We start from the raw sequence: 22,228 nt of genomic DNA, 5'->3' as shown, positions 1-22,228 counted from the left end.
ACTCTGGCTTCCTGTACGAGGCACAGGTCATGTTCCTGCTTCCTCCACTTCCGTACCATGGATTCATTCATGTTGAGTTGTGTTGCAGCTGCTCTACTCCCACGTTCTACTGTGGGACTGAGCCCTGACCTTCAGAGCCACTTCCCAGGCATGTCTCCCAACAGGTGCCATTTTGTGGTCTTTATGATAATGTGTTGATGCACAGCACATATTACTCTTCATAACTTACCAAAGTCCTAATAAAACATTTTGACAGATTTTTGAGCGCCATGTTCCACATAAACTTGTTTTGAGGACAGTAAGCATGTAGACAATGTTTCCAGCTTTATTCACTTCTGCAGTTTTCACTGTTTTAGACTCTATAAATAGTATTTTCTTTGTCACGTTCCTGAAAACAGGGAGACACAACCGGTACGGACACCCACCTGCACCAGGGTGGTCCAGCTCCTGAAGTTGGTCAAATGCTTCACATCTGTGGATCCTTTTGGAGTTTGCTGAGGAAACTTTGTTTCCTCTTGTATTTGGAAGCAAACACAGACGTCACATTTGAATCTTGGCATAAAATACAAACGGCACACAGGTGGAAACATTTTTTACCGTTTTAAATCCTGTTGCCTCATTTTACAGTATGTAATTCAACACACGATTTTAGCGTGCAGTGTTTATATGTGTTTGACTTTCATGCTTTTCATTCTGCAAAGTCCAACTTTGACTTCCCATGATGAAAATTAGCTCCATGTGTGATCTTTAAAGTTCTTTTCCCCCATTTTTAATCTACATGGCAGGAGACAATCTGGAGCTGTGGGTGTGTCGAGGGACAGTTAGAGGGTTAGGGTTAGGGGGTAGGGGTAGGGGTAGGGGTTAGGGGTAGGGGGTAGGGTTAGGGGGTAGGGGTAGGGGTTAGGGGTAGGGGTTAGGGTTAGGGGGTAGGGTTAGGGGGTAGGGGTTAGGGGTAGGGGTTAGGGTTAGGGGGTAGGGTTAGGGGGTAGGGGTTAGGGGGTAGGGGTTAGGGGTAGGGGTGACAGTTGGGAATTCTTATTGAGATCCGTTTTAATTATTGAAATCGTAGTTTTTACAGCAAGTCCCAATTAAATGCACCAAACTGGCAACAGTGAATGTGTAAAACGTCCAGACTGGACTCTGGTTTATTGTTGAGTTGGTCCCCAAAAGACACTTTTCTCTGTTCCAGACAACAAAACCCTGATTCACTCACATAAACATGTGCAATAAAATGCAGAAGTACATTAAACACAAACCCACAGAAGATAAATAAATAAGCAACAATGTCAAATGTTCTGTCCGACTCCTTTACTGTTTGGTTGAGGTCTGATAATCTTACTGTTACAAAGGAAAAGTCGGATGACAGCTGTTATTAAATGGCGAGAAGGCTCCTTCTTCACGTGACAATGGGTTGGTGTTCTGCTCACCAACCCTTCCTCTATCAGAGCTCGTTGGTGCTCCTGTTTCTCAACTACCAACCCTCCCAGTGGACGGAGGGTACAAGCACACAGTCAAGTCAGAAAGGAACATCATGCTGCTGGCGTCCTCTTGTCCTTTGTTCTCTCCGTTTCATTTCCGATCGGATCGTGGAAATGTAGAGTGACTACTAGCTGACTTGCCTCCTGGACCTGGCCTCAGATCCAGAACATCCCAGACAGGTTCTGATGTCTCTGAGCCGTTTCATCTCTTGTGAAAACTGGGACTGTGGATGATCTGAGAGAGCTTTCCAAATGAGTCCACCATGTCGACAGGTTCCGATCTTTGAGGTGCAGTTTGTTCTGGCTTCTCAGTCTCGTCAAGAGCAGCTTTAAAGTCCTGATCCAGTGAACTTATTCTGGGGAGGAACTGAGCCAGTGTCGGAACGCTCCAGTCCTCCCCCCTCAGCTGCTGCCGGTAGTTTCCCAGACTGACCAGAGCTCCGTGTCCGACAGATCTGTAGACGCTGTAGCCGTCTGCTAGGATTTGCTCTCTGAAGGTACAGTCGTCTTTGCTGTAGGTCTGCTGCAAATACATGTAACAATCATCAGAATATGGCACATGTGGCTCTGTCGATTCTCAATAACTGAAATACTCAAGACTCTTTCATATTTTCACCACTGCTCTTTAAAATGTAAAGTTCTATAGAACCCCTCAGATCAGCCATTTTAGGGGCAAATGGGGTGAATAAAAGGGTACGCCAAACGTGCTTCCAGTCAAAGGCCCCTTTAAAAACACACATACGTAAATGGCTCTGCAAGTTCTTCGAGTGGTGTTTACTCTGATGACAAAAGGCAAGCGAGAGGTCAAGGCTGTTGTTGCTGCTGCTGCTAGCTCTCTTCATTCAAATTTCCCTTTGCAAACACATACAAGCCTGCAGCACATTGTCCAAAGGTTAATGAACTAGTGACGTCCATTCCATATTTTCTAAAAACCAACTTTTGCTCCTTCAACAGCAAATTCTCAAAACTCCAACATAAAGCTAATAAAAGGATACTTTGGAGTATTTACATAAAATGCAGTGATGTAATGTCTAAATGCATAAAGTGTATGCGATTTATGAGAGGGTGCAATTTCTTAAAAGACTGAATCTGATTCGTTTTAATTGTGTAAATAATTTGCACAGTTGAAACGAGTCAGCGGTGGACTCGTATATGTACGATACTACAACAAAATAATATACCACACACACACACACATATATGTGGCTCCTAGAGCATGTCAGCCCACGTCAGTGGCTAAAATAGATACAGGATTAAAAGTTATCTGGAACAAGAATTAGACGGGGTTTCTAAACAGCTAAATGGTTCATAGTAGACTGTTTATTCTGTATATTGCAGTTCTTCTGGGGACACAACAGAAGGGTAAACAGTCTATACTGAATTGCTGTTGAACAACTAGTTCAGGACAGGGTCATTAAGTGCTCCTGGCTGTGCAGAGGATGGGATTTACTAGCTGCTTTATCTTGTTTAGTAAGAAGACAACTGCTAAACTCTGAGTTTCCTCCCCGTCTTGTGCACAAGCAGCACATTTTGAGCTGTCGGGGTGGGCTCAGTGGCCCTAACCCCTGGGAGGCTACCTCACCTTTCAACCTCACCTTTCAACCCTAGAGGCCAGGTTACTTTGTGTCACTTGTGTCTCTGTAAGAGCTGCATGTTGTGGTTTTTGTCGATCGTTCTAGAGTCATTTATGGTGGCCCTCGAACCAAACCTGTTGCTTTTTCCGGTCTCATTCTCAATGTTTTTGTATTTACAGACAATACATCAGCTTATAGGAGACACTTGCTGGGTTATGGTTAGGGTTACCACACATCTGAATTTTCTACATGAGCCAGGTCATAATAAATCCTCTATTTAAATGAAGAGGCACACTCCCCAGGAACACATAGCCAAATAAATAACGCTCCCAGTTAAACTGTTCCGAATGGTTAGAAAGCCCTCCTCCCAGTCTGCTGACATAAGAGAATCTCAGTTTAAAGGAGAAGTTTATCAGCACCCTGAAGCTTAACAGGACATTATTGGGTATAAGTGATGTTGGAGAATCCTTACTGATGAGTACAGTCTTCCAGCACCTTCTATGCAGAGGAAGCGTGTGGTTGCTGCTCCTCTAATGACAACACAGCCTGGGTCCACCGGACGGATCTCCATCAGGCCTGCAGTGCAATGTTGAGGAGACAATCAGATCATCTCCCATCTGGATCTACTGACCGTGTTTGACTTACTGTATAAAGTTGGATCTGCAGAGCCTTGGATCGAGCCCTCTTCAGTGATCAGCAGGTGCAGCCCTGCACTGGCAGCATACAGGTGCCTGAAGCGGACTACCTGTTCCCAGCCTTGGGGAAAATGAGACCCTTGATCCAACAAAGGCAAGGAGAGAACTCCAGCACAGAGGAAGAGGTTTGCAACGGTGATGGGGAGCATGAGGAGAACCATGTTTCCACTAATCCTTGTAGATGATCTCTTGTGGTGGCCCCCGTCTGTTGTGTGCAGTGATTTAGACTCTACTGTGCCTTTTAATGTAGCCCTTATCAGCTGCTGATGACCTTTTAACAAGATCTAGTTCTCAGAAGCCTGACACACCCCTACACTGCATCCAACACAAAGCTCTCCCAATCAAAGACGCTGACTTCAAAGCTTGTTTCCATGTTAAATAAAAGTCGACATTTAGTAGAAGTCTGCAATGAAAGCACTTACAACAATGTAGATCACATGTTTTTCTCCAAACCATAATATTCTTCTGCTAAGCTATAATTAGCATTTGTGCTCATAAAACCATAGAAGCATTCTAACGTATTAACTTTAACATTGAACTAGAGCGATAGATAACCTTCCTCCCACCTTCAGGCTTTATAAGTCTTAATATCAATAATCACATTGCAACATTATGTTACATAAAGTGTTGTCAGATTGCTCTTTCTAAACTTCTCTTTTTTATTTGTGAACAGGGTAAAGTCTACATATTGCTGCTCTCTATGGGCAGCTGTGAGACTGGGTCACTCCACACTAAAATAACAGACTTCTTTCCGCTCTTATCACTTTCTGCTCTGTACTTCCGCTGTTTAGTCCGCTAGTTACACACAAGCAAGTTAAACTATAATGGAAAGCAAACAGCACCATTCACCAAAAACCTCCAAACTCATGTCAGGATTCTACGTGACGCTGGATGGCAATCGAGAGCAAAGTAACGATAAAGTCCTTAATGGAGAAGGACTCCACGTTCTGGGGTGAAGGAGCCAACAGTGGTTCAACAGATTAACTAGTTATGGATGCAGCACCTGAACTAGAGGTCCCACCTGAACTAGAGGTCCCACCTGAACTAGAGGTCCCACCTGAACGAGGCGTCCCACCTGAACGAGGCGTCCCACCTGAACTAGAGGTCCCACCTGAACTAGAGGTCCCACCTGAACGAGGCGTCCCACCTGAACGAGGCGTCCCACCTGAACTAGAGGTCCCACCTGAACTAGAGGTCACACCTGAACTAGAGGTCCCACCTGAACGAGGCGTCCCACCTGAACTAGAGGTCCCACCTGAACTAGAGGTCCCACCTGAACTAGAGGTCCCACCTGAACGAGGCGTCCCACCTGAATGAGGCGTCCCACCTGAACTAGAGGTCCCACCTGAACTAGAGGTCCCACCTGAACGAGGCGTCGCACCTGAACGAGGCATCACACCTGAACGAGGCGTCGCACCTGAACGAGGCGTCCCACCTGAACTAGAGGTCCCACCTGAACTAGAGGTCACACCTGAACGAGGCGTCCCACCTGAACGAGGCGTCCCACCTGAACGAGGCGTCCCACCTGAACTAGAGGTCCCACCTGAACTAGAGGTCCCACCTGAACGAGGCGTCCCACCTGAACGAGGCGTCCCACCTGAACTAGAGGTCCCACCTGAACTAGAGGTCCCACCTGAACTAGAGGTCCCACCTGAACGAGGCGTCCCACCTGAACGAGGCGTCCCACCTGAACTAGAGGTCCCACCTGAACTAGAGGTCCCACCTGAACGAGGCGTCCCACCTGAACGAGGCGTCCCACCTGAACGAGGCATCACACCTGAACGAGGCATCACACCTGAACGAGGCGTCCCACCTGAACGAGGCGTCCCACCTGAACGAGGCGTCCCACCTGAACGAGGCATCACACCTGAACGAGGCGTCGCACCTGAACGAGGCGTCCCACCTGAACGAGGCGTCGCACCTGAACGAGGCGTCCCACCTGAACGAGGCGTCACACCTGAACTAGAGGTCCCACCTGAACGAGGTGTCACACCTGAACGAGGCGTCACACCTGAACGAGGCGTCCCACCTGAACTAGAGGTCCCACCTGAACTAGAGACTTTCTTTCCTTTGGAATCAAAGTGTTGACTAAGAGATGTGTGCTATTGTCAATTGCTGTAATTGGACCAATCATGCTTTAAAGAATTCTATCTAAATAATCCTAAATAAATCCTCCAGATTTATATGGAGGATCAGGAGGCTCCACCCAAGACCCACTGCATTTGATATTCCAGGTATGACTGAAACGGAATTAACGAGCTCAAACTGCATTTCTCCCTCACACGGATGTTCAGATAAAGTCAAACCATTTGTAGAGAAGCCAGGAGTGTGGCTCCAACTGCAGAAGGAAGGAATAATGTTGGAACCAAAGTCCATTAAACAACTCAGGCTCAGCTTGGTTAAAGCACCTCAAAGAAACTACACGAGACTTTTTGGATAATAGAGGTTTACAATTTTTCTTGCTCTCTAAAAAACCTGGAATCTTTTTATGTTATCGGACCAAATTGTCTGACAAGTTCTGTACATAGATTCACAAAGGAATTTGATAACATTTTTTCAATATGTTAGTGAAATTAAAGACAATAAAATGAAATAAAGAGATAGACGATACATGAAGAACTGACCTATGTCATCAGTACTGTAATACATTTGTAATAATCATAGTAATGGTGACAATGACCATAAGGCTCATCTCCAAAGACAGGTGTGGAGGGAGGAGGAACCGGTGTGGGGGGGAGGAGGACCAGGTGTGGAGGGAGGAGGACTGGATGGGGAGGAGGACCAGGTGTGGAGGGAGGAGCACTGGATGGGGAGGAGGACCAGGTGTGGGGGGAGGAGGACTGGATGGGGAGGAGGACCAGGTGTGGAGGGAGGAGCACTGGATGGGGAGGAGGACCAGGTGTGGGGGGAGGAGGACTGGATGGGGAGGAGGACCAGGTGTGGGGGGAGGAGGACCAGGTGACGAGGGAGGATGACCAGGTGTGGGGGGAGGAGGACCCGGTGTGGGGGGAGGAGGACCCGGTGTGGGGGGAGGAGGACCAGGTGTGGAGGGAGGAGGACTGGATGGGGAGGAGGACCAGGTGTGGGGGGAGGAGGACCAGGTGTGGGGGGAGGAGGACTGGATGGGGAGGAGGACCAGGTGTGGGGGGAGGAGGACCAGGTGTGGAGGGAGGAGGACCAGGTGTGGAGGGAGGATGACCAGGTGTGGGGGGAGGAGGACCAGGTGTGGAGGGAGGAGGACCAGGTGTGGGGGGAGGAGGACTGGATGGGGAGGAGGACCAGGTGTGGGGGGAGGAGGACCAGGTGTGGGGGGAGGAAGACCAGGTGTGGGGGGAGGAGGACTGGATGGGGAGGAGGACCAGGTGTGGGGGGAGGAGGACCAGGTGACGAGGGAGGATGACCAGGTGTGGGGGGAGGAGGACCAGGTGTGGGGGGAGGAGGAGCAGGTGTGGGGGAGGAGGAGCAGGTGTGGGGAGGAGGACCAGGTGTGGAGGGAGGAGGAACCGGTGTGGGGGGAGGAGGACCAGGTGTGGAGGGAGGAGGACTGGATGGGGAGGAGGACCAGGTGTGGGGGGAGGAGGACCAGGTGTGGGGGGAGGAAGACCAGGTGTGGGGGGAGGAGGACTGGATGGGGAGGAGGACCAGGTGTGGGGGGAGGAAGACTGGATGGGGAGGAGTACCAGGTGTGGGGGGAGGAGGACCAGGTGTGGGGGAGGGGGACCAGGTGTGGGGGGAGGAGGACTGGATGGGGAGGAGGACCAGGTGTGGGGGGAGGAGGACCAGGTGTGGGGGGAGGAGGAGCAGGTGTGGGGGAGGAGGAGCAGGTGTGGGGGAGGAGGACCAGGTGTGGAGGGAGGACCAGGTGTGGGGGAGGAGGACCAGGTGTGGAGGAGGAGGACCAGGTGTGGAGGGAGGAGCACCAGGTGTGGGGGAGGAGGACCAGGTGTGGGGGGAGGAGGACCAGGTGTGGAGGGAGGAGGAGCAGGTGTGGGGGGAGGAGGAGCAGGTGTGGAGGGAGGACCAGGTGTGGAGGGAGGAGGACCAGGTGTGGAGGGAGGAGGACCAGGTGTGGGGGAGGAGGACCAGGTGTGGAGGGAGGAGGACCAGGTGTGGAGGGAGGAGCACCAGGTGTGGGGGAGGAGGACCAGGTGTGGAGGGAGGAGGACCAGGTGTGGGGGAGGAGGACCAGGTGTGGAGGGAGGAGGACCAGGTGTGGGAGGAGGACCAGGTGTGGAGGGAGGAGTACCAGGTGTGGAGGGAGGAGGACCAGGTGTGGAGGGAGGAGGACCAGGTGTGGGGGGAGGAGGACCAGGTGTGGGGGGAGGAGGACCAGGTGTGGGGGGAGGAGGACCAGGTGTGGAGCGACACCCATCCAAATATGGGAGACCTGAGCAAAGAACCCTAACCAGCTCTCTACAGCTGCCTGGGTGCTCTCCTCTGAGGCCTGTATCTTCCACACATTATCATCATCATCATCATCATCATCATCATCATCATCATCATCATCATCATCACAGAGGCCTCATGAGGCTTCATCTCACATCACTGAGTGACTCGGTCGGAGACGCTCACTTACCACCAATAGGGACGAGATGATCCAGCAGAGCTCAGCTGGTGTTGGCTGCTTAAAAAGACTTCCTCATGCTGATTGGTCACAGGTGGGGAAGCAGCCAGGAAACAGCTCACCACTGCCCCCTAGAGGAACCACACAGCATCAAAGACACATTCACACCAAAATAAAGTATCATTTCTGGCTACATGAACCAGGAACAGGACTCATGATGAACAACAGTAATTCTCTCCACTCCACTAAACATCATTTACCACCGGGAGCATCAGAGGAGGCAACGATTGGTGGAAATACCGGTCTCAAATCCAGTTTAGTAAAGGTTCTAACAGGCTGTTTAACAAGCTGTTACTTTCCTGTTCAGTTCTCTTTGTATCAGGGAAGAGTCCAAGACTGTCTGTACCTCCATTGTTGTAGATGAGGAATAGTGGAACACGGTCACCTTTTTTAACTCTGACTGGTTTAGATCTGTGTAGATAAACAGACCACGTTGAAGAACCCTGGGTTTTTCTGAGTCGTAATTAATATCGGAAGAGTAACGAGGAAAAGAAACCCACAGATATTCCAGAGCCCACGACGCTGCTGATCGAGGAATCGGATTCCTCTCCTCCACCGTCAGCGGGTTCATGCAGGCCTCATCAATTCCACCTTCCAGAACTGTCCTGTAAGGATTGCCAAGCACAGGTGACCCACGAGGTGGACTCTCCAAGCACTCGTGAGCCTCCACCACAGGCAGCAAGATGTTTGTCCACAGACCCGAGGTTAGCTTCAGTTCATCGGAACGTTCCACAAAGTGAGGGAGTGTGATCTGGTGTTCTTGGGGGGGGGGGGGGGGGGGGCATGGTGGACCGGTTTACTAGCTTGTCCTGGCACTGGCCTCACCTGTAGATAATCATCTTGATTAAGAAACCTCTTAAGCAGCCAACCCCAGCTCGTTACGCCCCTGGTCTTGGTCTCCGTGGCCCCCTTGGTTGACAAGCCCCATTCTGAGTTTGGTTCCTGGCGTGGCTCACCACGGCACGTTTGTGTTTCACCTGCACTCTTTTCACTTGGAGATTTTCTGTCTCCTGTCTGCATTCTGGATTCCACCCTTGTGTCCCGGTCGATCTTTATGGAGCGACCGGGACACAATGGACCCAGCAGACAGCGAATGTGTCAGATGCTGTTTCCCAGGGGGCATTAACGGGTTAGGGTTAGTTAGGGTTAGTTTGTTAGGGGCATTAACGGGTTAGGGTTAGTTAGGGTTAGTTTGTTAGGGGCATTAACGGAGATCTTGAGCTCCCTGCAGGAGCGCGCTGCCAATGTCGCAGGTTTACACCAACTGACTCCTGTTCCCTGGCTCGCCCCTCTGGGTCGACGGCCTCTGCAGCAGCCGATAGCTCAGTCCCGCAGATGCGTCTCATCCCGTGAGCCCCATGTTCCCATCCCTGTTACCCTGGTGGACCCTGGTGGACCCTGGTGGACCCTGGTGGACCCTGGTGGAGCCTGGTGGTGCCTGTTGGACCCTGTTGGAGCCTGGTGGACCCTGGTGGAGCCTGTTGAACCCTGGTGGACCCTGGTGGACCCTGGTGGAGCCTGGTGGACCCTGGTGGAGCCTGGTGGACCCTGGTGGAGCCTGGTGGAGCCTGTTGGACCCTGGTGGAGCCTGGTGGACCCTGGTGGACCCTGGTGGAGCCTGGTGGAGCCTGGTGGAGCCTGGTGGACCCTGGTGGTGCCTGGTGGAGCCTGGTGGAGCCTGGTGGACCCTCTTGGAGCCTGGTGGAGCCTGGTGGACCCTGTTGGACCCTGGTGGACCCTGGTGGACCCTGGTGGAGCCTGGTGGAGCCTGTTGGAGCCTGTTGGACCCTGGTGGAGCCTGGTGGAGCCTGGTGGACCCTGTTGGTGCCTGGTGGAGCCTGGTGGACCCTCTTGGAGCCTGGTGGAGCCTGGTGGAGCCTGGTGGACCCTGTTGGTGCCTGGTGGAGCCTGGTGGACCCTCTTGGAGCCTGGTGGACCCTGTTGGACCCTGGTGGACCCTGGTGGACCCTGGTGGAGCCTGGTGATTAGCGGTTTGACTGCCACAGTGTGCTGAGAAGAACTCTTTGCTCTCTGAGGTGAACATCAGAGGGAAAAGGCTTAAGTTCATCCACTTGCTTTAGCGTTCATTGCCTGAAGCAGGATCCAGCCGGAGGTCATCAAGCCCTCAGAGGTGACCATGGCTTCCTCTGCATCAGAGTCAGACTCTTTCAGCAACAGGCCACCTGTCTCATACTGAGATAACCAACGTCTCCTTCCAGGAACTCTAAAGGTGCCTCTGGGTGGGGCTCAGGAACACCAGACTCCCTGGATCCAGGTGACACACATGCAGAATTGTAGCATCTTCGTCAGAGTTTCTTCCTGGTCCTGACATGGTCAGTCTGTGTGTCTTCTATCTAAGTACTGGGCTTCTATTTTCTCTCAGTAACCAGGTTATTGCAGGTTATTGCAGGTTATTGCAGGTTATTGCAGGTTATTGCAGGTATGCAGTGTTTTACTAGCACAGCGTGTCTGGTAAATATTTTACTTAATGTTTATGGTTCTGACAGAACCCCCCCAAATATTTGGTCCTGCCTGGCCAATGCTCCAGTCAGCCGACGCCTAAGCTTTGGGCCGCCGATCCAGCACCACAGCCAGCACACACACACACACACACACACACACACACACCTGCAGACAAAGCACACACTCCCACCACAGAACGTGCTGAAGAAGACAGTGGGAACAGTGATGCAGAAAGATTTATGTCCTCCTGGCTGCTGGTGCTCCTATAGTCCACCAGGGGGAGCTCTTTCTCCACGTCCTCAATACTATAGATACATGTTAAAGTACAGTATATATACAGTATAGATTCTTTACTGTATATACGCATCACATCAGTGCTGGCTCGTTTTCTTTCATCTTACTGATCCTGGATATGGGCCGTCCGGACCTGAAGGCCCAGTGGCCCAGAGCTCCAAATGAGGAGATGTAAAGATGCTCCTGAGCCCGGTTTTAAAACCGTGGACAGATACGACGCTAACGATATCAGCTATATCTGCAAATGATAATAAACTATATAAATATTGCTAACGTTCATGTTCTCTCTACATGTTTAGAGGGTTAGTAAAACAATGATTTAGAGTCTAAATAAACAGTTCATGGTTAGTTTACTACATTGGTGTTACAGAGAGGGTACCTTCTCTGTGGACGACTTACAGTAAATACGATGAACTTTTATAGTAGCTTGTAGCAGTTCAACTACATGTGATTAAAGATGGGTTAGTTTCTCTGGGACTACCAGATTAGACTATAACTAGACTACTCGTAGATGCTAGATGAGCCTCTGCTTAGACCTGGTGGACAGCCACCTGTGAAAGAGCTCCCTGGCTCCTCTGGTTCCTCTGGTTCCTCTGTGGTTCTTGTCCAGGGATCCAAACTCCTGCAGCTCCAAACAATAAAGCCGACATGTTTTAGAAATTCCACATGATTCCCAAATCCCAACAGTGATAAAAACACCATCATAACGATGGAAAATTAGTCGCTTAAAAGAAATTTGCAATGATAAATTAAGAATGGCTAAATGTGATTGTGCAATCAAAAAAGGCTTCTAACCACTCAGGTTTTTATATCTTTAATAAAGAAATCATTTGTTAATGCAACGCAGGTTTTTACAGTTTTTATATTTTTAATAAAGAAATCATTTGTTAATGCAACGCAGGTTTTTACAGTTCTCACATCAGATGATCACAAATCCGAAGTTTCAGCGATCAGAACAAACTTTTCCCCCAAAATAAACAGAAGTCCCAGAATTTCAACTAAAATTGTTCTGGATGGATTTCAGAATATTCAAGTCGGTGATTTATAACTTCATAATAACCAAGTATGAGATAATATCAGTCAGAGATCAGAGATAATATCGACGGATATTGTGTTGAATTAAATCAAACGCCAGGTCACACCGGTCAGTAGTTCGGCCGCCACAGCGCCAGGGGGCGCTGTAAGAACCCTGTCCAGCCGTGTTTGACGTGCGCGACGGCCACGATGACGGCGGGTCCTGGTCTGGAGGCCCGCAGACGCGAGCTGGCCACGGCCGCCGCCTCTTACAGGCACCGTTCGAACCGGGTCGAGTCGGGTCGATTCGTGCGTCAGCCTCGTCTCTGAAAGCAGCGTCGCAGGCGTATCTTAGCAACACTGACCGCTCTTTCTATTGGTCCAGAGAGCCGCAGTCACGTGGCAACAGCGCTCCAACATATCGGCGTCTCATTGGTCCAGGGGTCAGCAGAGACGGTCGGAACCGACCCGTCCCGTGATGATGAAATCATGAATGTTCAAAAATAGGAGCCCTTACAAGACCCGCTGCTGGAGGTTCAGGGCCGGGGGGTCATCTGGTAAACTGCCTGTGAGCACCAGCACAACCCCCCCGGTGCCCAAAGCGACTGATCCAATTAGTGGCGTGAGCGCGCGCCTGTGGGGGGGGGGGGGGGGGGGGGGGGGCACGGGAGCAATTTTCCAATTAGACCGACGCACGTGGAGTGGGTCAGCTACTTAGGGCCAATGTCGAGGACGCCTCGTGTCGTCAGAGACAGAAAAACAAGCGATTCCGTGGCTATGAAGAGAGGATGCGTGGCCAAACATGCACGCCCTGGTGAACGCCTTCCTGCGCTGCGCCTCCTTCCTGCTGCCGTCCTCCTGGCTCTGTGTCAGCGTCTGCTGGAGGGTTGGGAACGAGTGCGCGGAGACCAATCCCAGAGCTCCGTTCACACGCACAAAGCCTCTTACATATGAGGAAGTAGCAGCGCCGCCAGAAGCCCAGCGAGGCTCGCGTCCGCCGCTCTCGCCAGGTCCAGGCTGCCCCGCTCCCAGCCCCGCTCCCAGCCCCGCTCCCCCTCACGGCCCTGCCTCGGGTGGGACTTGGATCGGTGCTTTCTGGCGAGCCGTGGAGCGCGTCTTCGGAGCCCTTTGGGTCCTTCTACGCCATCACTGGTGCCCGAAGAGCCGTCGAGCAGCGTCCCGCAGCCCGTGCCCTGCGTGTCGCTGCGAGCTGAGCCAGATTAGCCGCGTCCAGGGAGGCGCCGCCGCCGCCGCCGAGGCAGGAGAGGCGTCCGCGGGGAACATGAGTGACTCCGCGGGGGTCCCCAGTCCGGACCCAGCCGCGGCACCGGAGCAGGGCAGCGACGAGGTCGTGGCCGTGGAGCAGCACACGCAGGAGATGGGGAAGGTTACGATCACCGTGGCCATCCAGGCGGCGGAGGACGAGGACCCGGAGGACGCGTCGGCCAATAACCTGGATTTCCTCGGGGGCGGCAGTTGCAGCGAGGACGAGCTCCGGGGACACGACAAATCCAGGTTTGGGTGAATTCATTAGCGGGGGTTATTCCGGGTCCGAAGCCGGACCCATTTGGTTTGCTGAGTGAGTAGCGCGTGTTTGGATCCATGTTCTGTGGAGGCTGGCTGTGGGTCGGATTCCACAGCAGGTGCCGCGTGCCAGCCCACGGTGTTGGCTTGTTTCACCGAATCCTGCCAGGTGTCGAACCCACCTGTTGGCAGCAGACACCTGAGGGAAGCTCGACGATGGCACCTTGACTGTAATCTGGTTCCCCTGCGTCACAGCCTATTTTTATCCTCGGGCCTATCGGATCTTGACTCGGGCGCCGCGCGTAAAACGAGTCGGTGAGTGAAGGAGACGGAACAAAAGGCGGTGCAGGGCCTGAAAGACCGACACCTGTGCGGGGTGAGGAGGTGGAGGCTTCAGGCTCTGGTGTTCTGGTGGCCCGTGCAGCTCCGAGGTGAGGAGGATGAGACCTGAACCTGAACCTGAACCAGACCTTCTGCTGGACCTGGAGAGTTGGTTTTTGGTAGCAGCCGTGTTCTAGCAGGGCCAGCCTGGGCTGGTGTCGTGGTCGTGGCTCCGTGGTGACCCCGGTTGGAGACGGTTAGAGAAATGCTGCTTTTGATGACCCGGTTTTTGATAAAGTGAACAGCTGTCGCCCAAATGTTGGCGTTGTGAAGCGTTTGGACTGATGCCTGCTGTCCTCTGCCACAGCGGCGCCGGGACCAGCGGCGGCGAGCTGGAGGACGAGAGCTGGAAGCCTCCAGACCCAGAGCTCATCCAGAAGCTGGTGGCTCAGATTGAGTACTACCTGTCTGACGAGAACCTGGAGCACGACGCCTTTCTGCTCAAACACGTGAGGCGTAACAAACTTGGCTTTGTCAGCGTCAAGCTGCTCACGTCATTCAAAAAGGTAACGCTTCCCCAGCCCCCCCCCCCCCCCCCCCCAGGTTCCACCAGCTCAGGACGATGCCAGCCTGCTGGACCTGGCGCCCCCGTGTCACCAGTCTGGTCTCTTCCACAGGTGAAACACTTGACGCGTGACTGGAGAACGACGGCGTTCGCCCTGAGGCACTCGCAGATCCTGGAGCTGAACGAGGAGGGCCGTAAGGTGCGGCGCAAGTCCACCGTGCCGGTCTTCGCCAGCGAGTCGCTGCCGAGCCGCATGCTGCTGCTGAGCGACTTGCAGAAGTGGCCCGAGCTGGCCGCTCTCACCAAGGATCCCGGAGGCGGCGAGGGGGGGCCCCCGCAGCAGGAACAGCTGATGAAGCTCCTGCTGAAAGCCTTCGGAACGTACGGCGCCATCTCCTCGGTGCGAGTCCTCAAGCCCGGGAAGGACCTGCCGGCCGACCTGAAGAGGCTGAGCGGACGCTACGCCCAGCTGGGCACCGAGGAGTGCGCCATCGTGGAGTTCGAGGAGGTGGAAGCTGCCGTCACGGCCAACGAGGCCGTGGGGGGGGAGCAGGGCGGGATCAGCGTGCTGGGCCTGAAGGTCGTGCTGATCGGCACCAAGCCCCCCAAGAAGAAGGTGCCCAAAGAACGCCCGCGGGAGGAGGGAGGGATGCGCAAGAGCCGCTCGCTCAACAGCCGCGTGCGGGAGCTCCAGTACTGCGGGGAGGACTCGGCCTGCAGCTCCTCCGACACCGAGAGCACCCCCACCTCGCCCCGGCTGGCCCGCAAGTCCCAGTCCTGCAACAAGCTGAGCCCCACCGCCGCCGGGGCCGCCTTCCCCAACAACCACCTGAGCCCCGGGATGTCCCCCCGCAACAGTCCCTGGTCCAGCCCCCGCGCCAGCCCCGGCCCCCAGCGCAAGTCCCCCCACCCGCACATCTCCCCCCTCGCCAGCGAGGGCCGGCTGAGCCCCGAGCCGGGGCGCCGCTGGGCAGACTACTCCTCGGACAGCAGCCTCACGCCGTGCGGCAGTCCGTGGGTTCAGAGGCGCAAGCAGGTGGCGTCCCAGGAGAGCAGCCCCGTGGGCAGCCCCATGCTGGGCCGGAAGATCCAGAACGCAGATGGGCTGCCCCTGGGTGTGATGAGGCTGCCGCGGGGGCCCGACGGCACGCGGGGCTTCCACTGCGCCGCCGCCGCCGGCGAGAGGGGCAAGACTGCCGCCACTCAAACTTGATGTGCAGAGCGCTCTGTAGCTCCGCCCCCTCGGCCCCGCCCCCTCACCGATGCTGACGTCGGCCGCGTCGCCCCCGCCCACGCTGAAACTGTACATATCGTTTTGTTAAGTGCATCAGTTTTCCTGTCTTTGGTACCTTTTTTATAAAGTATTTTGAGTTACTATGGTAACGGTGGTTTACTGAGGAGAATTTACATGTGGCAACTTCATGTTGATTTGTTACGGCCATGTCACCTGTGTGTGTGTGAGACTCTGTGTGTCTCTGACTGTGTGTGTGTGAGACTCTGTGTGTGTCTGTGTGTGGGTGTGTGTGTGTGTGTGTGTGTGAGAGACTGTGTGTCTGACTGTGTGGGGGGGACTGTGTGTGTGTCTCTGACTCTTTGTGTGTGTGTGAGACTCTGTGTGTGTGTGTGTGAGACTCTGTGTGTGTCTCTGACTGTGTGTGTCTGTGTGTGGGTGTGTGTGTGTGAGAGACTGTGTGTCTGACTGTGTGGGGGGGACTGTGTGTGTGTCTCTGACTCTTTGTGTGTGTGTGAGACTCTGTGTGTGTGTGTGTGTGTGTGTGAGACTGTGTGTGTGAGAGACTCTGTGTGTGTGTGTGTGTGTGTGTGGGGGGGACTGTGTGTGTGTGTCTCTGACTCTGTGTGTGTGTGTGTGAGACTGTGTGTGAGAGACTGTGTGTGTGTGGTGTGTGGGGGGGGACTGTGTGTGTGTCTCTGACTCTGTGTGTGTGTGTGGGGGGGGGGGGGTGCCTGAGCCACATGCCTTGTCTGTGCTGTCAGTTGTCCGTCCCGTTAGCTACATGCTAAACATGCTACATGTGCCGAGGCCATAAAGGTTGGACAGCTTTGCCATCTTTTCAGTTTTATTTAGCTTTATTTTAAAGTTCTTCTCTTTCGTTGGTACTGGGCCTGGGAAACGTCTTTAAGGATGTAGCTGCTTAATTTATATTTTAGGCTTCATTGTTTCTTTGGCGCTGTGTTTGAACGGGGCGGCGACATGGACGGACCGGCTCTGCTCCTGCTGCAGCTCCTGCTGGACCAATAAATCACTACGACTGCACTCGGCTCCACTCGCTTCTTTCTTCTCGCACGTTTGAGATCATCGGGTTTCCTCCTGGCGAGCAGCGGCGCCGGGTTCCTGAGTCTCGGAGCGTTTCTACGGTCTAGCTGCACGGGTGGAGGCTCGATCCAGAACTGACCGGTCACATGACCCCGGCTCTCCTGGTGCAGCGTTCCTTTAAAGACCTTCCTGGGGAATCTTCTTTGTTGTTGAGGGAACGTCTCCATTAGAAAAATAAATGCACCCAATTCCAGTTCCATTGACGCTTCAGCGCGTCGGCTTGGAATTGTTTCCCCACTTCTTTATTTAGTCATTACTTTTGGGTCCAGCCTGTCGGGGGTCCTGGTTGTGGCCCTGAAGGTCCATCCAGCCCCTTTCTTCCACCTTCCTCCGGTGTCACTCCTGCCCAGAGGGATCTCCAGGTTACTGCAGGACCCAACATGCACCAATGGTTCCCCTCAGGTGCCATCAGAGGGTTATTCTCATATAGGTGGGAGCCGGGTCAGAACCCCCAGGAGCCGCGGGCGAGGTGCTGTTGAGCCGGGTCAGAACCCCCAGGAGCCGCGGGCGAGGTGCTGTTGAGCCGGGTCAGAACCCCCAGGAGCCGCGGGCGAGGTGCTGTTGAGCCGGGTCAGAACCCCCAGGAGCCGTGGTGCTGAAGCAGCTTTCACGAAGAGTTCTGTCTCCATAACTGGGTTATGGGTTACTGAGTCACCTCAATTTGAAAATATTACAGCATTAAAAGGTGATAAAAGAGGGTTTCATTAAAGGGGAGGGGGCCTAATTATCTGGCCATTATTCCTAATTATGTCTAACGAGCCGCAGGGACCATGAATAAAAGTCACCTTTTGTCCAGTTTCTGATGGAGCTGCAGCTAGAAAGCAGAACCTACCTTATTATGGTCTGTATTTTCACTGCACGTGCGCTCTAACCATGCATGTGCTGCTGATGGGGAGCCTCGTCACCATAGAATGCACAGCCCAGCAGTTCTGAGGCCCCTCCCATGGCTGCCAGTGGGCGGGGCTCCATCTGAGCCTCAAACAGGCAGCGGCTGCCAGTGGGCGGGGCTCCATCTGAGCCTCAAACAGGCAGCAGCTGCCAGTGGGCGGGGCTTCATCTGAGCATCAAACAGTCTGTGGCTTCCAGTGGGCGGGGCTTCATCTGAGCATCAAACAGTCCACGGCTGCCAGTGGGCGGGGCTCCATCTGAGCCTCAAACAGGCAGCAGCTGCCAGTGGGCGGGGCTCCATCTGAGCCTCAAACAGGCAGCAGCTGCCAGTGGGCGGGGCTTCATCTGAGCCTCAAACAGGCAGCAGCTGCCAGTGGGCGGGGCTCCATAAAGGAGGGAAGGGCTCCTCCATCACATTATGTAACTTATGTGTAAGACTTTTGAAGCCAAGAATTCCCAAATCTATGAAGGCATTTCACATCTTTATTGTCATAGCTCAATAAAAAAAAAGGTTTACAGCTTTGCAACAGGAACATATTTACAAGCAGTGAGATGAGCAGTCAGAAACCGTTGGCAGGGTCAGGGTCACGGGGGAGGAGTTAGGCTGTTCAGTGGACACGCCCGGCAGTATTCTTCTGTGCACTTTCCCAAAAATCCAGCATTCCAACAACAGAAACAACTGATGTTCTGATTAGCACGGAGGGCTAGCAACATTGGCTAGCTTGTATCCAACTAGCATCCTTCTGGAGCTTTGGAAGAAGAACCTTCTTTGTTCCCTCCAACAGTTGTGCTCTGGGGCTTGTGTCACACTCTTACCTCACCCGTCGCTATGGTGTAGCACCCTGACCATGCACGTACGTGCACGATGAGTTAGTTACAGGATGTATGTGAACTCAGCAGGAAACCAAAGCTACATATGTAGCAGTTTGGTAGTGCTGGAGCAGCAGCCAGTTCCTCCTGCCCCAGCACAGACCAGGGCCCGGCCCAGACCAGGACCCGGCCCAGACCAGGACCCGGCCCAGACCAGGGCCCGGCCGATGAATGACTGGGACGTGTGTGGGTAGAGACAGCCTTGGTGGAATAAGGGAAACATCCCCCCGGAGCAGATGGGATGGGGAGGTGTTGCACCACCAGCCTGGGCAGGCAAACGTGTTAAGAACACCCTCGTCTGAGCTCTTGAAGCTTTGAGAGTGGATCAGTGTGAAACAGGACGGGACGAAGCATCCGGACGCGTCAGATGTAGAGAGAACCGTCAGCAGGTCCCACATAACCAACGCCTATCAGAAGGACATCGATCAGAGTCCAGATGCCCAGGCCTCCGAAGCTGAACAGCTTGCCCAGACCTTCTCTCCACTGGCCCAGGTAAAAGCGATCGGCTCCAAAACCTCCAAGTGTGATGCTACACAGAGAGAGCAGAAACCCAGGCTTAGACCCTCCCAGAGCACCATCAGCTGCTGCCGTGTCAGCGGGGCCTCACCTGAGCGCCAACGCCGTCGACCATTTGTAGCCGCCCGTCCAGTTGCAGTACAACCGTTTCTGGAAGCGTCGATTGCCTGCAGACGAAGAAGAAGACGCTCAGCGGCCTGACAGTGAGAGACGATCTGGGCCGAGCTGGACCACGCGGTCCTCAGAGCACACACACGGTTCTGTGGTCCAAATGCTGCACACCTGAGAAGCACCTGATCTAATGTGCAGCATCATCTGGCGGCTCCAGAGACTCACTGGTCTGTGCTGAGCACTAACAGGAAGTCACGACGCTAACAGGAAGTCACGACGCTAACAGGAAGTCACGACGCTAACAGGAAGTCACGACGTCACTCCCATAACCGGGCTGAGGACCACAGACAGGACCTCTGCGTACCTAAGCAGTGCACGTGCTCCAGAACATGGCAGGTGGCGTTGTAGCGCCTGCGGGGGCAGGACACGGTCATGCAGGTGGTGGAGTTGGAGCAGCGGTACTGGGACGGGTCCAGCTGCCAGCAGAACTGGCAGGTGACCGAGAGGGAGAAGTTGGATCGCGCCTGTCCCGACTCGTCCTGAGGACAAACACAGCAGGTCACATGGTCACACAGGTGGACAATCCAGGTCCACAACACAACACAGGACCGACACAGGTGACTCACGATGCAGTGAACCCCCTTTCTGGGTCTACAGGTGAAGGTCGCTGGTTTCTTGTACGTGCAGTTGTGGTGGAAGCTGCAGCGAATGCAGTCGGCTGGCAGGCGGCTGCACTGACCCCCGCTGGGACACTCGGCGATGTAGCCGTCTTCATCCACAGGGGGCGCTGCAGGGGACAAGGGGGTGCTCAGAACAAGCTCACGGAACTTAAATGTTTGTGACATCTTTTTGCCTTCAACCAAGTCAAATGCTAAGTCAAATGCTAGGTCAAAGGCTAGGTCAAATGCTAAGTCAAATGCTAGGTCAAATGCTAAGTTTTTGGGATGATGCAATAAGTCCATTTGCTCCAGGAATGTCGTCTTCAGGTCAACGCGAGGGAATGAGCTGGTTTAATGAAGCGATGGTTCAAATCTCCGCGCGTTAGAGCTTCATCAAAGCTTCATCAAAGCTTGATTAAAGCTTCACACAGCTACATTTTAGAAGCAGGTCTAGATGCTGACCCACCCTGGTGTCCACCCACCCACGCAGCCTTTCATCTGTCCACACGTCCGGACGCTATCGTGATCTTTATCCTCGAGTGCTTTTTGTAACTGGTACTGTGACACATCAAAGGCCACAATACTTTGATCATACAGCTCGAGGATGGAAGAACTTGCTGGTGGAACTATAACAACAGTGAGAATAATAATAAGACATAATAATAATAATCTAAGAGCAACAGTGTGAGAGGTCCTTCAGAACACGGGGCCCAGACTCTGGGCAGGGCCAGACCCTCCCTTAACTTTGTGGCCAAGTGGCACTTTTGGACTCATATGGAGGGAGAAATCTGCCTTTAGCATGCAGAGTGCTGCTGGACCATGAGGAACATGAGGAGCGTGAGGAACATGAGGAACATGAGGAACGTGAGGAGCATGAGGAGCGCGAGGAACGTGAGGAGCATGAGGAGCACGAGGAACGTGAGGAGCATGAGGAGCACGAGGAACGTGAGGAGCATGAGGAGCGTGAGGAACGTGAGGAGCGTGAGGAACGTGAGGAGCGTGAGGAACGTGAGGAGCATGAGGAGCGTGAGGAGCGTGAGGAACGTGAGGAGCATGAGGAGCGTGAGGAACGTGAGGAGCATGAGGAGTGCGAGGAACGTGAGGAGCATGAGGAACGTGAGGAGCGTGAGGAACGTGAGGAGCATGAGGAACGTGAGGAGCGTGAGGAACGTGAGGAGCATGAGGAACATGAGGAGCATGAGGAACATGAGGAGCATGAGGAGCGTGAGGAGCGTGAGGAACGTGAGGAACGTGAGGACCATGAGGAACGTGAGGACCATGAGGAACGTGAGGACCATGAGGAACGTGAGGACCATGAGGAACATATAGACCATGAGGAGCAGCCTGGGTGGTCACGGTCAGCCAGCATCGAGGCTCTTCCTTCCCCGCTAACCTGAGGCTGCAGCAGGGACCACGGGGCTGCTGATGACGGCTCCTTGCTGGGCATCTCTGGCGAACGGAGGCTCCTGGCCAGCATGAGGAGAGCTCAAGTACCCTGTGGAGGAAACCATGAAGATGCGACATGAAGAAGAACCAGTCATGTTCTGTTGATTATCAGCCGCATTAGAGAATAGAGAGGAAAGAAATAAAGCTCAACGAGCTGCGCCCTCATTCACGAGGGACGTTTGCAAGCGGCCAATGAATGTTATTTAGTCGGGAGGTGTTTAAAATACCGTTAAATGGTGCGAGTGCATTGTCTTTCTCGGGTTTATCACTCGCTAGCTAGCTACTCAGCTAAGGCTAATCTAGCGTGTGGAAGCTAGCGGCAATGGAAGCACAGATTGATCTAACTGGTATGAATTTGTAAAAAGAAAATAAACCCACCGTTAACACACTGGAAGACCAAATCCGTGAACAGGACGGCTATGATTCCGTAGGTTTTTAGGCACCGTCCTCGGTCGGGTCTCCATATGTGGCAGCGAGCAGCCATTGTTGTTGCGGACTTGTTCCAAGGTGCGTTCAGGTCGCGGAGAAAGGTCGGAAATCATTCAACTATGTTAGTTTTCTTGCTGTTGCTTAACGATCACTTTAATCTAGACTTTTGCAAAACTCACTCTCAATTGTTAGAAAGAAACTTTAAAATAAAGAATCAAACCCTAACCTTCCAAAGCTAAAATATTTTGTCAATGTTATTCATGCCCTTTAAATTCCGCCACAGCCTTAAACTCAACGATTTAAAGGCGCTTTTATCCAAAACAAAACACCTCACAGGAAGTTAAAAAAGCCCGGACATTTTAGGTACGCGAACGCAGCATGACTAACACGTGAGCAGGGAGCATTTCCGGGATGGTGGTTTG

General features: G+C 53.3%; 3 protein-coding genes across 4 annotated transcripts; 1 reads left to right on the top strand and 2 right to left on the bottom strand.

The window, feature by feature from the left end:
- Positions 1-1,188: 1,188 nt before the first annotated feature.
- Positions 1,189-8,438, bottom strand: fgf19 (fibroblast growth factor 19). Of its 2 annotated transcripts, XM_029846508.1 has the most exons (4): positions 8,324-8,438; positions 3,698-3,952; positions 3,525-3,628; positions 1,189-2,001 (listed from the first exon to the last, which is right to left on the bottom strand). In XM_029846508.1, the coding sequence occupies exons 2-4, from the start codon at positions 3,906-3,908 to the stop codon at positions 1,681-1,683; spliced, it is 636 nt and encodes a 211-aa protein (XP_029702368.1). In that variant the 5' UTR covers positions 3,909-3,952; positions 8,324-8,438; the 3' UTR covers positions 1,189-1,680. The 2 variants fall into 2 exon arrangements, with proteins under 2 accessions (XP_029702368.1, XP_029702369.1); XM_029846509.1 differs by lacking the exon at positions 8,324-8,438 and having other exon boundaries at positions 1,189-1,998; positions 3,698-6,345.
- Positions 8,439-12,796: 4,358 nt separating this feature from the next.
- Positions 12,797-15,945, top strand: larp6a (La ribonucleoprotein 6, translational regulator a). The gene is made up of 3 exons (XM_003976283.3): positions 12,797-13,657; positions 14,355-14,553; positions 14,665-15,945. Exons 1-3 carry the CDS (start codon positions 12,945-12,947, stop codon positions 15,763-15,765), a joined length of 2,013 nt encoding a protein of 670 aa, XP_003976332.1. The 5' UTR covers positions 12,797-12,944; the 3' UTR covers positions 15,766-15,945.
- Positions 15,946-18,238: 2,293 nt separating this feature from the next.
- Positions 18,239-22,055, bottom strand: tm2d3 (TM2 domain containing 3). The gene is made up of 6 exons (XM_003976284.3): positions 21,756-22,055; positions 21,325-21,426; positions 19,899-20,059; positions 19,637-19,811; positions 19,253-19,328; positions 18,239-19,174 (listed from the first exon to the last, which is right to left on the bottom strand). Exons 1-6 carry the CDS (start codon positions 21,859-21,861, stop codon positions 19,009-19,011), a joined length of 786 nt encoding a protein of 261 aa, XP_003976333.1. The 5' UTR covers positions 21,862-22,055; the 3' UTR covers positions 18,239-19,008.
- Between the last annotated feature and the right edge of the window lie 173 nt (positions 22,056-22,228).

Source organism: Takifugu rubripes, chromosome 13 (genome assembly GCF_901000725.2).
Source record: "Takifugu rubripes chromosome 13, fTakRub1.2, whole genome shotgun sequence".
NCBI lineage: Eukaryota > Metazoa > Chordata > Actinopteri > Tetraodontiformes > Tetraodontidae > Takifugu > Takifugu rubripes.
The sequence above is the reverse complement of the archived record's forward strand: the minus strand, read 5'-3'. Positions and strand labels throughout refer to the sequence as shown.

Excerpts from the sequence above, each read along its gene's own strand:
- larp6a (XM_003976283.3), top strand. The coding sequence starts at position 12,945 with ATGCACGCCCTGGTGAACGCCTTCCTGCGCTGCGCCTCCTTCCTGCTG. Across the intron at positions 13,658-14,354 it reads CGGGGACACGACAAATCCAG|CGGCGCCGGGACCAGCGGCG; the intron begins GTTTGGGTGAAT and ends CCTCTGCCACAG. Across the intron at positions 14,554-14,664 it reads TGCTCACGTCATTCAAAAAG|GTGAAACACTTGACGCGTGA; the intron begins GTAACGCTTCCC and ends TCTCTTCCACAG.
- fgf19 (XM_029846508.1), bottom strand. The coding sequence starts at position 3,908 with ATGGTTCTCCTCATGCTCCCCATCACCGTTGCAAACCTCTTCCTCTGT. Across the intron at positions 3,629-3,697 it reads TGCAGATCCAACTTTATACA|GCCTGATGGAGATCCGTCCG; the intron begins GTAAGTCAAACA and ends ATTGCACTGCAG. Across the intron at positions 2,002-3,524 it reads CTGGAAGACTGTACTCATCA|CAGACCTACAGCAAAGACGA; the intron begins GTAAGGATTCTC and ends ATGTATTTGCAG.
- tm2d3 (XM_003976284.3), bottom strand. The coding sequence starts at position 21,861 with ATGGCTGCTCGCTGCCACATATGGAGACCCGACCGAGGACGGTGCCTA. Across the intron at positions 21,427-21,755 it reads GGTCTTCCAGTGTGTTAACG|GGTACTTGAGCTCTCCTCAT; the intron begins GTGGGTTTATTT and ends TTTCCTCCACAG. Across the intron at positions 19,329-19,636 it reads GGAGCACGTGCACTGCTTAG|GCAATCGACGCTTCCAGAAA; the intron begins GTACGCAGAGGT and ends CTTCGTCTGCAG.